General features: G+C 40.5%; 1 protein-coding gene across 24 annotated transcripts in view; it reads right to left on the minus strand.

Annotated features, from left to right (window-relative positions):
• The window catches only part of MRTFB (myocardin related transcription factor B), a 258616-nt gene that overhangs the window by 22841 nt on the left and 220648 nt on the right, over positions 1-15127 (minus strand). For all 24 annotated transcript variants that reach the window (XM_070230957.1, XM_070230963.1, XM_070230958.1 and 21 more), the window contains 2 exons: positions 7547-7672; positions 4321-4568 (listed from right to left, as the gene is read on the minus strand). In XM_070230957.1, coding sequence (XP_070087058.1) covers positions 4321-4568; positions 7547-7672 — 374 coding nt within the window. The remainder of the gene's footprint in view (positions 1-4320; positions 4569-7546; positions 7673-15127) is intronic.

Raw genomic sequence — 15127 nt, forward strand, 5'->3', positions numbered from 1 at the left:
CAGACACATATGTGTACTGTAGGATTGCATTTATATAAAGTTCAAAAACAGGCAAAACTAATCTATGGGACAGAAGTCAGGATAGTCACTGAGAGGGGACACAAGGGGGCCTTTTGGGGTATAATAATGTTTCATTTCTTGATTTAGGTGGTGGTTACAGGGGTATGTTTACCTTGGCATCAATTTCCACTTATGATTTATGGACTTCTCTGTCACTTATACTTCATTTTTAAAAGCTTATTTAAAAAATGTTGGTGAATCAGCTGTACTTTTGTACTAATTTCCCTACATTCCTTTCCACATCAACCCCAGGTCCCCACCTAACTTCTTCAGACTGTGATACTCCTGGCAACAATGGCATTTTCTTTTCTGAGTGGTTGATACCTATTAAAGAAAGGTACACGTGATGGCTGATAGTGTATAGCCAATTCCATTATAGTCTCAGGCTTTAGTCATAGAAATCTTGGGGCTGAAGCCAAAGAGACTTTGAATTCTACATTCAAATAGGGAATTCTACATTCTGAAATAGGGATCTGAGGTGATGATGCTTATGGGGTGAGGCCCATAGTTAGATGAGCTTTGTCAAATGAGTTTTAAGAAGCCTGTGTTTGAAGCCAGTTCTGGCCTTGTCAACCACTAACTCTTGACATTCAATTTGGGGTCTTTTTAAACCTGCCTAAATTTTGTTGAAATTAAGTACTTGAAGTATTTGAGATGAAGTTTCTTGAAGTTTGGATGAAATGACAAATATTGTACGTATCATTATTCTCCTTTCTAAAAATTCAATTCTTAAATCTCATGTTAGAATTAATGAAAACATTTTATTTAAATCAGAGTTTCTCTACCTTATTTTCATTATTGTCCTCCCAAGGAGCCTTTTTAGACATCTTTTTTCCTAACCACCCTCCCCACAACATTTTAATACCATAGTTATGTCCTGTATGTACGTCTGTGCAAGAGCCCCCCATCAACCTTTGCCGCCTGGTGAATGATACTGTCTCCTTGAAAACGCCTGATTTACATTACTCTGTCCATGCTGTCTTTTGGTTGAGATTCTACAACACGTTACTTGTTATATGATTAACATGTTAATCAGTGTTGAATTCAACCTTTAAAATAACAGAAATAAGTTGATCTATTTTTTTCCCCAAATCAAGAGGAAAAAACAGGGGGGGGTGGCCTGATGAACGTGATCACTGAGTTGATGAGAAACCTGAAGTTCAGAGTAATGAGGTGACCTTCGGGACCCTCTGTCTTGTGTGGCCTCACTGGGACTAAAGCCCCGTGTTTTCAGGCTCTTGCTCTCTCCAGGGTACCTAAGGGCTGCCTCATCAGGTAGTCCCTCTACTGCGGGCACTGGAGGCTTCCACATTCAGGCTCTTGTATTGGGATTTTGTTAAAAAGAAACAGTGTGTTAGAAAACAACATCTCCATTTTCAGGACCTAGAAATTAAACCAAACTTATGCTCAGTCTCTGCGTGGTGAAATAATATACAAAAATAAAAGATCTTTCCTCCTCCTCATTCCCGGGCCTTTTTGTATGCTGTTTTCCTTAGGTGAATGTCTTAGGTACTTTAGTGGTGGGAATCTTTGAGGGAGCGGGGAAAGACAGGGAACTGCGAGAGTTCAGATACCGCACCCCTCAGACGTATTCTTCCTGTCTACGAAGCTGGCCCCACACAGCCAGTTTCTTCATGACAGAAAAGACTATTTCATAGATAGATGCAATACAAAAGCCCTTGTGTGGGGTTTCAGTTTAACAGCCCCTAATCTGGGAATGGGAATGAGGATGACAGTGATGTCAGGTGTTGAGCACATTGCGTGGTGCATGGTAAGGCGCACAGAAATGTGAGCCATCATGGCTGGTGCCCAAGCCAGAGGAGGGCGGCGGTGGAGGATGCCTCCCTGGGTCCTAGGTAGAGCTGTGAGCAGCGGCAGACGGTCTCTGATGCTCTTCCAATTCTCCTTGGCCTCCCCTGGTTCCCTTCCAATGTCAACAGCTCACTCAGGCCTGCTTGCTCTTAAAATAATAACATGCTGCAAAAATTCTTTCTTTCTTCATCTCTGTGCCCTGATGTTTTAGATTTAAGTACTTCACAGTAAGGTCTGAATGACTAATAGGTCTTATCTTCCTCAAGATATTTGGATCTTAAAGAAAAAAAGTGAATTGATAATCATTAGCATATGAAGAGACATTTCTTAACAAAGAAGCTTTCTAGTGGGTTTTAATCCTTTTCTACTCCTAGAAAACAGGGGCTCCCTTTGGAGGAAGGCTTAGCCTACGTGTAGAAAACAAAAGTAAAGATTCTACAGATCACATGATCATAAACTGAGTGGCCTGATCACAGAGAATAGTCTTTCCTTGTAATGAGATTCTAGATCTCTTTCTAGAGTTTCTTTTCTCGAGTTGAATGTAAATATCCCTTTCTCCTGAAAAGTGAACAGAGTGTTTGCATTTTTATCTGTTTCCCAGAAAAACCATATTGAGGATGTATATCTAGAAATTTCCTTTGTCACATAATTAAAATTAGTTGTGGACGTCTTGCTATGAATTCAATCTCAGAAATCATCTAAACTCACTCCCTTCTGTCTCTCCTGATTAGGCTCAAACTTTGGAAACGTGTTCCTTCTTCACAGCTGTCGGTCACCAAGACCTTTCATTGTCTTTTCAAACATGTATCACCTGTTCCTTCCTTTCCATTATCAGCGCCCTTTCATCTTCTCATATCCAATTTACTGCAATATTTGTAACTGGTTTTCCTATTTCCAGACTCCCTTTTGATGAGGATTTTTAGGCTGCTTAATTTTAAAATGGCTTATGATGAGGATTTTTAGGCTGGTTAGTTTTAAAACTACAGATGAGATTCAGGCTCCAAGGAGTGGAATTTGTTTGCCCCTTTGTTGGGAAACATTTACATTTCTAAGGGAAACCTCTATCTGTGAAGATGCCTCCCTCTCTGTGCCAGGAAGAAGGAGGGATGGTCTTATCTCTAGAAGCTCTTAATCAATGCCAGAGGCAAGAACTTAAGTTGGTTACTGTCTGGCAACCTCATGTAACTGACCCCCACCCCCCCACCCCCCCCACCAATCCTCCTTTGTCTTTAGCCGAGGATAAAATTCAAGCGGTGACTTCTGCCATTTACTCAATCCGGTTTGATTCTTATCTAAAAGTTGTGGGACCGCCAAATGGCCAGACCAAACAGGGCACTGATACCATTTTAACTTTTTTACATATTCTTTGTCTTGTAAAGAGATAACTCACATACCTATGCCTTAAATTTAGCCCTAACCCTCAACTCGGGGCAGCAGCAGGAGCTCTGACTGCCCGTGGGTCCTGTCCCCACGCACCAGCTCTGCCTGCCCATGGGTCCTGTCCCCATGCCAGCGGGGGCAGCAGCAGCGGCTCTGCCTGCCCATGGGCTCTGTCCCCATGCCAGCGGGAGCAGCAGAAGCGGTGGCAGCAGAAGCTCTGACTGCCCATGGGTCCTGTCCCCATGCTATTCTATACTATTCTCTAAATAAAAGAGCACTACTGCCAGATCTTAAGAGTCTAAAGAAATCTTTCTTTCGACTCCTCGGCTCACCGACCCTGCATCACTTTCAATACCAGTATCAAACTATTCTTTCCTGCATTTTGCTCTTACCATGTCACTATGACCCTCTGAAACATCTACCACATCAAAATTATAGTCTGCCCAACTTCAAGTTCCTCCAGACATTGGCTCTACTCAATTTTGGCTTCCACTTTTCTTAAAAATTAATCACATTCTTTATTCAGGCCATTTTTCTCACCAGCTAATAAACAGGCATTGCTTACTCCTTCCTCTGTACTGCATGCAGATCATTTCTCTTTGCTTGGAAGGACCCTTCCCAGGTTTCCGGCCCTTTTCCATATAAATATCCTGTCTTTTTCATGAAGCTTTCCTTGACCACGCCAGGTTTTATGCTTATCTGTCTTTTTTTTGGTGAACTGTTTATATCAGGTCTGGTACTTATGCTTTTCTCATAGCATCTAATACTTTTTGAGTAAATAGCAGGCAAATAACAGGCAAATCTCTCCTGGATGACTAATTGTGAAAAGTCATTTCTAACTTGAAAAGTTCAGAACCTATTTTGGAGGACAAAAACTGGACTGGAATGCAGGCTATTCTCACTATGCTGACTTCAGACACTGTATGATAACCCTTGGTGACAATAAAATGAAAATAATCATTGAGCACAAATAAATCACAACATCCAACCTTTGGTAACTAATGGTTCCTCATAAAACACCCACAGTAAACTCCCTTTAGGAAGCCAGCGTTGACCCCAGCACCGTACTTGAGTGGCGCGGGCAGGATGGTCTGGTAGTTGTAGTGCTGCTGCTGCTGGCTCAGGATCTGTAGCTGCAGGAACAGCTGCTGCTGCTGGAGCAGGCGGGCGTAGTTGGAGTCCATCTGTGGCTCGTTCTTCTCACCTTTCTGATCTGGTGGAATGTACTGGTGGTACTTCAACTTCTTCACCCGGGGTTTGGGATCTTTGCACTTTTTGCTACGGTGTTTGTCATTCGGATTCTTGGGATGGCTTTGCTATTTTCGAGAAAAAGAAAATAACATTTTAAGAGATGCCACCACATGCAATCTATTCTATTGCATGCCTAAATGATTTGAAATTAAAAAGCAATGCATCTTAGAAAGTGATATAGCTGCTTTGGAAAGCAATGTACTAAATACATTTCAAGAGCCATAAAAACCTTTGTGTACTCCCTTTCACCAAGAAATCTTGCACCTAAGAACTTATTTTCTCCTGCTGCATTGTTCCCTTAGAGTAAGGACAAGATGCTCAGCTCAGCATTGTCTGTTTAAATTCAACATTTACTGTGCGTCTCCTGTGTCGACACACTGCTAAGTGCTTACATATATTATCTCCTAGTGAAAAACAGGTTGTATACTACATATACAATAGGGAAAAGATTAAGTATATTTCACTATAGTGTGAGACCCTGTCTTATGATTAAGAATCAGATGACTTTTTCCTGAGTTTTTTTCTTCTCTTCCATTTGTAAGTTATCAGATCATTTTCTACTTTTTGGTATTCATATTATAAAAAACGTTAATCTGAAAAAAAAAGTCCATCAACAAAACAAAACAACAAGGTACATGAAATTATTCCTAAGGGGCTTTAGGTAAACAATAAGAAGACTTTGAGAAATACTAAATTAAATATAGCTCTTGGAGTGATGTTATATATGTTCATATTCAAAGAATTAGGAAATTGCAAAACAGCCCCAAAAACAAAGACAAAGAAGAAAATAAAAACCACCATATTCTATAGACCAGAAGTCATCACTATTAGCATTTACTTTTTGTCCCTCAGCCATCTCTGTTCAGTCATCCTGGCTTCCTTGTTCAGAGACTTCCAACTTTCTCCCCACAGGCACCCTCATGGCTCCCTCCCTCCCCTCTTCACGTCTCTGCCCAAACAGCATCTGCTCATTTTACCAGAGCACTCTGTTTAAAATAGAAACGCCTCCCCAGCACCCCCTATCCTCGTCTTTTGCTTCCCCACGTGGCGTACTCTGTATTCTGTCGTCTGTGTACCGCCCGCTCCTAACCATGGGGGTGAGTCGTGATGTTTCCCTCACTGCTGTATCTACTTCTAGGACCCAGAACAGTGCCTGGCACAGAGAAGGTGCGTGATAAGTGTTGAATAAATGAATGATGAATGTGCATGCTAATTAGAAATCACTTGAATTATCAGGCACTTGAAATACATCACACTGTCAGAGAATATTCTTGCCTGCTAAAACATCCTCCTACAATCTCACAATATTAATCAAATCACTATCATCTGCTTATTTTGTCATCAATAATAAATTTTACTTCTAGTCTTTTCAAACTGATCGTAACACTGAATGGGGCTGGGGTAAGGAGGTTTGACTGTAATTGTTCTGTAATGATAAACAACTGATTCAGCCAGGGTGAGGAATGTACCTACTGAAGGGGGTGGGGGTAAACACAATACTAGTATTCCTGAGACTGAATCTACTCTTACCTATTAACTGCCACATGTCTGGTCTCTCAGTGAGGATGGGAAATAGCTTTCCTTATAGAAAAACCCAAAGAATTGTGGTCTGTTTCCTAATATGTACCTGTCCTTTCCGCTACTGGCATAGTCCTAGGATTCCCTTCTCAAACCCTGAACCTCACATTCTTAAGCAATGCCTCTTGCCCTAGAACCAAAGTCCTCCTTAAAGAAAGACACTAGTGAAGAGTAGAGATTCAGAGGAGAGGAGAGGAGAGGCAGAGAAGAAATTCAGTATCTGCAGGGAAGGATGGGTTGGCATTCGAACCCTCTTTGTGCCATTAGTGGTACATGCTTGGGGATGTGGGAAGAGGAGCTGAGAGCTGATTTTATTGGCACAGTTGTCACTTGCCACCCTCAGGAATTTCTGGCTCCAATACTAAGCGATGGAAGATGGTGAAATACACTGATAGATGCCCTGAAGCCATGTACACTCGGCCACACTGACAAAGAGAGCCTGGAGTAGAAAGAGAGCCTTCTCTCCAGGAAGGCCAAGCACCAGGCCAGCTCCTGTGGATGGACGGCAGTGAGGAAGAGGCCGAGGCTAGCCGCCTGTGAAGAGCGCTGCAGTGGGTTCACTGAGAAGGCAAAGAGGAGGCTAGACCGCGGTCCTTCCCAGCCTCATCCCTTCTTCCCGCCTCAGTCTCCTCATCTGAAAGGCGGTGAGGGCGTTAGCTGGCTCTCTAATGTCCTGTTTTAGTTCTGAAAGCTTAGTATCTGTGTTCTGCTAGTTTTGGCAAAGCCATACCTGAAATGACTGAACTATTCCTCAGTTTATCCTCCTTCCTCTTTATTTAGCAGTTCAAAATACACTTTAAAAACTTTAAAAATGTACTATATATTACAATTTTTAATCTTCCTTGGGACTTAGTCTAACTGAATTATTTTGACCAAGTAAAATTCAGGGAACAGTGCCACAAATCTGCAGCTTATCTGAAGAACAAACCAAGCTTCATCAGGCCAAATCTGCTAAATCAAAAAAAGTATTTGTTTCTCCAAAACCTTTAACCTGTCATGTAATATATCTGGAACACCACTGAGTTTGGCCTTGTGTATAAAGCCCAAAGTCATGTCACCATTGAAGACATCTGTGAGTGAGATGCGTGAATCTCAACGCTGTGCTAAAGCAGCTCTAACTGACTCTGCTCTCCCCTCGTTTCGTCTTAGTGTCTGAGTGGAAGCCACCTTAGGAACTGCTGATAAAATGGCTCCGAAAGCCTTTTTGTGCTGTTCTAGCAGTTCCCTCCAGACCCAATTTTTGCTGTTCTTCTGTGAACATAGAACAGTAGGTCCTGTGTTGAAGGTGGTCGTTTCAAATATCAAGTCCTGGTCTACTAAGTCCTTCCATGGTTTCATTTTCAAGGCTTCAGGCTAGAAGTCAGGCTGGGCAACATGAACACATACTTTTGTCTTCCGTGCACAGGGCTACAGACAATAGTCCCAAGTGAAGATACTCAAACCAGCGTGCGTGCAGGGTACCCACCTTTACCAGTGCTGGCCCAGGCTTTGCTGAGGACACAGTGTTTGTGGGGGGGACAGGAGCTGTGGACCTTGTGGGGGGCTGATCCGTAGTAGGAGTTTTCAAGAATTCAGGAACTGCTGAAGTAAACTGGTGGAAAAGGCAGAAAGGGAACAAGTCTGTGAAATCAATGACAGTAAAAACAGAAAAACCAGAATTATAAGAGAATGACCTCATTTTTTTTAATAAGTCCACTAGAAAAGAAACAAAAGAAAAATACACTATTATATCTGAGATCCAGAGGGTACAATACCATGCTTCCCTCTGCAGAGCCATTATTTAGTACTTTGCCCCAACAGCAATGAAAAGCTAAAGCTAAATAAGGCCAGACTGACTAAACTGTAGTGTTTTCTCAGAAAAGAAGAGCTGTCCTACAGACGCTGTTTCTACAGAAGAGCTGTCCTTTTTGGCAGGAAAAAAGTCTTGAGACTCTTGTAACAATGATCAAAACAATACACGGTATTCGTGAGATTTTCTTGCCATATAGGTTACACTAACCCGGGCTAATTCAAATGTGATCTTTAGTCTTGAGTACAGGGCCCAATGAACCCCCTCTCCCACACTCCAGATCCACGGTCAGGCGTGCCTGGTAGGAAAGTTCCCACTTCCTGGAGGCCCACTCTAGCAGGTGTCCGTACATGTGCCTTATGCTTGTGTTCCTGTCTCCAGACCTGGCTAGTACCCTCCTTAACCACTGCACCCATTTCTTGCAACAGGAGAAAATCTGAAGGCTATATTGTGATAAGAGTGACCTGTTTCATTGACAGTACCCTCACACTTAGAGCAAGAAGCTAATCTGCTACCCAGGCCAAACCAAGCAATTCCTGAATCTCAATTTGGAGTCATGTATTAACAAAAGAAGCCCCAGAAGGCTTTGTCAGGGTTTTATGAAGTCCCACGAGCAATCGACTTTAAGTGGATTTTAAGTACTCATTTACCGGAAAGAGATATTATTATAATAATAAATCAGCTAAATGCTGCAGATTGATTACTACTAGGACTTACCATTACTAGCTTTATCTTAAGGAAAAATGTCTTCCTTTATCACTTCCACTTTCCCGAACAACTTTCAAATTCATTACAACAATCTAAATCAATTCTCTTGTTGAAGTATTTGGATTTAAAAATAGCAAACTGTATTTTCCCTCCTTAAATAAAGGACGTGAAAACTCAAGAGGGCTGTTAGCAGCGGGAAATATGAAGCTTGGCACCTACTAGTTACTCAATAAACATCTGTTTAGCGGGTGAAGGGAAATTCTATGCGTTACTCATGCTAGGTCACACTAGGTCATACTCTCACGCCTGGCTGAGATGGTGTGCGTGTGAGTGCAATTAACTGTGGATGCTCACTTCGGCTCTCTTTAAGGTTTGTTTTCATTGTGCCATTTATTTCAGCTTTTAAGTAATTATTAGTAAGTGTTGACAATATAAAAACTTGACTTTTTAAAGATGGCTATACTCAATTTCATTTTCAAACAAACGAACAGAAAGGACTTATGCAAGAGTCTTAACACTTCTGTTCCAGGCTGTCTTCTGCCCCCAAATGGCCCTAAGCGAGCTGGCTCCTTAATGAGCCTCTGACATGAAGTAAAAGAAGATGGCCAGCTGATCACTGCCCTAAGGGATATGGTTTTGTGTTATTTGTTTTCCTTTTATTTTGTACATATTTTAGAAATGAGGATACTTATCTCTGGGTCAGTTTTCACACAGGGGAGAAACAGTCCAGGGGAAAAACTAAAGAACAGGCATATGAAGTAGCATCAGACATTTGAATTTTGATATCTATCGATTTCGTTGTAGGTAAATGCTACTAGCCTAGCAAGCTATTTTACCAGTCCAGCGCCTACTGACTGATATGATAGTAATGATGCATCTGAGAGTAGTCAGTGTTAATAATCTGAAAAATAACCCAGGAGCGTGAATGTGGTATCAAGTGGAATAGTTATGAAAATGTTTTGCCTATATTTCTAGACCCTGTCTAACTGACTTCAGCTTTGATTACTCATACTCCCATTTTATTAACTCTTGGTAGTTTGGTGACTTTGCTAACCCGGAAAATCACTTCACCATAACATGAGAATAACTCAACTGAGATACAATGATTTACCTGATCTGAAAATAAATTATGGTTAAAAAGGGAGAAATATCAAACCTCTACTTTTTTCCAATCTTTTTTAGATACCCTAAAAAGGACCCCCCCACCCCAAGTCTTAGATCCTATCTAGATGTTAGGATCCTAGTGGCCAAAGTTACCAAAAAAATCTAAATATTAGTACTTCTGAAATTACAGTATTCCAAAAAGGATTAAAAGAATATCCAAGCTATAAAGGATACTACACATATTTTGTTCCACAGTAAACTGAGCAATATGTTAAAATCTTAAAAGAAGGCTTTAAATATGCTTAAATTGCCACTGCGGCCTAAGTTCACCTTATGTACTATCAAAATTTAATCTCAACAGGGGGCCGTCTCCGTGGCCGAGTGGTTAAGTTCGCGCGCTCCGCTGCGGCAGCCCAGGGTTCGGATCCTGGGCGCGGACATGGCACTGCCTGTCAGGCCACGTTGAGGCGGCGTCCCACATCCCACAACTAGAAGGACCTGCAACTAAGATATACAACTATGCACCAGGGGGTTTTGGGAAATAAAGCAGAAAAAAAAAAAAAGATTGGCAACAGTTGTTAGCCCAGGTGCCAATCAAAAAAAAAAAAATTAATCTCAACACAATTCAGAATTTTTTCTCCAAAGAAACAAAAAGGTTGCAAACTTGGCTTTATTTTATTGGCTCCAATCACTGTTCCCTTTACAAGGTATAGGTCTCAAGAGCACCAGTCGTCTAACTGTCATCATAACACCATGAAAGGAAATGTCAGAAAAACATTGTTGTTTAAAAATGGATATTTATACTTGAAATAAAACTCAAAAGATAGCACTTCCGATCTTAAAGACTGACTTGTCTCTTATTGGAAATTGCTATGGGAAAGCTCTGCTACAAAAAAAGTTGGTCAGAGCAAATGTTTAAGCTGATTAACGTTTTATAATGTTTCTGGTGTCTGCACGGGTTCCTTCTGAAAAGACAATACACTTCTCAAGGACCAATCACTCTTCTCTGATAAGTTCCGTTTTTTATTAGAATTTCTTTAAGCGCCTAGAGGGACAGAAACTAGATATTTAAAAACAAAACTTTTTGGTACTGTAGATTGAAAATCTATAGTAAATGTGTTTTTAATTGAGGATGCAGCAGCGATCTTAATCAAGATGGCAATATGCAAATAAGAAATTGAAAATGCAATTATTCTTTAAATATTGTTTCCATATTTCAGTCCCCAAAGAAAAAGAACACTAGTCAATGAGTGAGTCGAATACAAATCAAAAACACATGCTTGGTATCTTTAACAGATGGGTATTTTATGTAAAATTCTAGCTTTGTTAACATATATCCCTAGCACTGACCACTTGTTTCTGTAATACACAGTTGTAAGTTTAAGCATTTCATTTTTAGTACAAGTAGTTGAAACAGTCAGAGTGAGTTAATTCACTGGCACAGTACCCAGTGAATGTTTAGTTGGTACTTATTACCTGATTAGTAGCGAGGGTCTGCATGTATCCTCACTTAAAAAAACCTACAGTTCTATGGCATTCAGTACTTCCACATTGTTCTGCAACCGTCAGCACCATGCAGCTCCAGAACTTTCTCATCTTCCCAAACTGAAACGCTACACAACAACCCCCTAGTTTCCCCTCCCCTTGGCAACCACCACCTACTTTCTGTCTGTATGAATCTGACTGTTCTAGGCACCTGACCTAAGTGGAATCATGTAACTTTTTTCCTTTTGTGGCTGGCTTATTTCACTTACTATAATGTCCTCAAGGTCCGTGTGTCAAAATTTCCTTTTTTTTTTAAAGGCTGAATAACATTCCATTGTATGTATATACCATACAGTCATGTGTTGCTTAACGATGGGGATACATTCTGAGAAATGCATCCTTAGCTGATTTTGTCATTGTGCAAACATCAGATTGTATTTACACAAACCTAGATGGTGTAGCCCACTACACACCTGGGCTATATGGTACTAATCTTATGGGACCACCATCGTATATGTGGTCTGTTGTTGACTGAAACGTTGTTCCACGTGTGTATTTTGTTTACCTGTATTTTGTTTATCTATTCACTTGTCAGTAGACACGTGGACTGCTTTCAATGTGGGTATACAAATGCCTGTCTAGGTCCCTGCTGTCAGCTTTTTGGGGCACATACCCAGAAATGGAATTGTCAGATCATATGGGAATTCTATTTTTAACTTTTTGAGGAAGTACCATGCCATTTTCTATAGTGATTGCACCATTTCACAATCTCACCAACAGTGCACAAGAGTTCTAATTTCTCCACATCCTTGCCAACAACTGTTAATTCCTGTTCTTTTGATAGTTGCCGTTCTAATAGTGTGAGGTGATCTTTTTTTTTATTTAAAGATTGGCACCTGAGCTAACAACTGTTGCCAATCTTGTTTTTTCTTTTTTTTCCTTTTTCCTTCTTCTCCTCAAATCCCCCCAGTACATAGTTGTATATTTTAGTTGTGGGTCCTTCTGGTTGTGCTATGTGGGACGCCACCTCCTTGGCATGGCCTGATGAGCGGTGCCATGTCTGTACCCAGGATCTGAACCGGCGAAACCCCAGGCCACCGAAGCAGAGCACGTGAACTTACCCACTAGGCCACGGGGCCGGCCCCTGCGAGGTGATATCTTGTTATGGTTTGGATTTGCATTTCTTTAGTGATTAGTGATGTTGAGTGTCTTTTCATGTGCTTATTGGCCATTCGTTTATATCTTCTTTGGAGAAATGTCTATTTTAGTCCTTTGCCTACTTTTGATTTCTTTCGTTGTTGTTGAGTTGTGGAAGTTCTTCATATATTCTGGATATTAACCCCTTATCAGATATACGATTTGCAAATTTCTTCTCCTGTGGGTTGCTTTTCACCTTGTTGATAGTGTCCTTTGATGCAGAGAAGTTTTTTTTTTTTTTTGCTGAGGAAGATTACCCTTGGGCTAACATCTGTTGCCAATCTTCTGTTTTTGTTTTGCTTGAGGAAGATTCACCCTGAGCTAACATCTAGGCCAGTCTTCCTCCACTTCATATGTGGGTTGCTGCCACAGCATGGTTGATGAGAAATGTGGGTCTATGCCCAGGATCCAAACCTGAGAACCCAGGCTGCTGAAGTAGAGCAGGCCTAACTTCACCACCACACCACAGGGCCAGTCCCAGAAATTTTTAATTTTGATGAAGTCTAGTTATTTTTTTCTTTTCTTTTGTTGCCTTGCTTCTGCTCATGCCATGCTGGGGAGAGGATGGGCAAAGGTGAGTAAAACGCCATGACATTTTCTACCTTTGTGAATGTGACCTTTTCTTGATCGAGTGTTTGGTTGGTTGGTGTGGATCTCTCTGGTTTCCAGAGCTCTTATAAAGTTATTTTCGTCAGTCTGTAGTCTACTTAATGTTTCTGCAGGAGAACGAGGCCTGGACCTCCCTATTCTGCTACATTGTTGATGTGCATTATTATTTATAGTGAGATTTTCTATCACTTGTGAGACAGTGTTAAGCATGTAAATACATGCACCAAAATCTCAAAATGTGAGTCCATTTATTTAGTACTTCTAATTTTTAATAGTTCGATCATAGCCAATACTACAACTACTAAGATAATGCCACAAAGCAGAAGGGTGATTAATCAGGTAGAGTGTCAAACCTGCTCTAATCATTAACGAATCCGTTACTTTTGGTGGCAACTTCATAGAAAGATCAACATAAAATTTTATTAATGCTTCAGATCAACTCTGGAAACCCTGGAGCCAATGTCCACCCTATTTAAATACAGTCCTCTTTATAAAGCTGTCACATACTATTTATCGTATTCTCCAGAATCAAGCAGAATGTCTGTTATAACCTTGGTGTGATCATGTTGGTGACTCTCACAAGTTAGTCAAAGTGACCATTTGTGGCTAGAATATGGGAGCAAAATAAGTGTTTGAATTATCATTATTCATTTTTGGTAACCGAGTTACGATAGCTGAGTAGAGTGTATAGTTGAGGAAATAATGTTCTGTACAAAATAGCAGTTGTCGCTATGAGTCATAACAGGATGATGCGCTGGAAAGTAGTCTTCAGAAGAATCTCAAACTGTTGGCCGAATAAGAACAAGGTCATTAGTTCCGATCCTGTGCGGGCCAGACAGGTGTGCTCTCTTCTCCTGACATCAGCCCAGGTAACACACTAAAGCAAGCAGCTCAGTGCCCGGCGCAAGTAAGTGCTCAGCAAATGCTGGCCATTGTTTTTTTCTCATCATCTCAATTATATTCAATAAACATTTATTTATAAATAAATAGGAAAGGCTTATTCTACATAATGCACTATTTTATGCACTTCCCTACTGGTCACAGGAGAACTGAGTTAAGAATTGGGATGAAACACAACTTCACAGTCAATGCTGGAAACCAACTCAAAGTCTAAGTAATAATAGTGGCAGAGTCCTCTTGATACATAAGTTATAAAAAGCATAATTGAAGCAGTAATAATAGAAATTACAGTCAAAATCTTTGATGCCCTGTTCAGGCTTTTATTGATAAGTATTTGTAATAAAAGTTAGTCTGATTTTTATTTAATATATGTGTAAACGGCTTACCTATTAGACTTTGCTCGTTCTTTTTGTTAGCTTAAACCCACGGTTTCTATATTATTTGGCAGAAGGTCATCTACCTGAAAGTTACTTGATACAATAGGGAAATAAAAGTTTACCAAATTCTCCTAAATTTGTCTTCTTGAAAATACAGAGTAACTGACCAACAAGCTTCCCTTTCAGCACTACTCTGAATTTAGCACAGGCTTTGTCCTTATAGCACAGGCTTTGAAAATTAGCACAGATCGTGTCAGATGACACAGTCAAACATCTGGGTGTTTATAATAAACGATTAAACGGCTTAAGAAATCGCTGAGAGAAAGTCTTCAGATTAAAAGACCAGTGTTACAGCTCCTGGTACCCACAAGCGGCTAGCTGTTCTTGACTTTCTCCAGCTTTCCATTGTTCAAGAATTGCTTAAGCATAAAATATACTGAGATCCAAAATATGATGTGTATTCCATTAATATTTTGGCAAAGTCCTTTCCAGCGGTACTTTGATCAGAATTGAAAAGACAAAAGTCAAAGGAGAAGCAGTGTTAGTCTCTTACAGACCACACAGAAATACACATCTCAAAGAAAAATTTCTTCACCATTAAAATTTACATTTTGAGGTGGTGTACTGTCCTGCACACATTATGAGATCATTAGCATTTTAGCACTGGGATTGCAAGAGAAGTGCCTGGAAAGTTTTTCTTTACCTAGATACTATGTGTTAAAAATTTTCTTGTAGGGAATGTTTCTTTAATTTGCTTCCTTTCTGGAGGAACTTAATCCTTGGGCATCTATCTGTGTGTTCCAGAAAAGCATTAAGTAGACTATATGTCATAAGACATTTTGGAATAAAGCAAGGCATAAAGAAATCTTGAGCCTTT

The sequence above is a fragment of the Equus caballus genome, chromosome 13 (genome assembly GCF_041296265.1).
Source record: "Equus caballus isolate H_3958 breed thoroughbred chromosome 13, TB-T2T, whole genome shotgun sequence".
In the NCBI taxonomy this organism is placed as follows: Eukaryota; Metazoa; Chordata; class Mammalia; order Perissodactyla; family Equidae; genus Equus; species Equus caballus.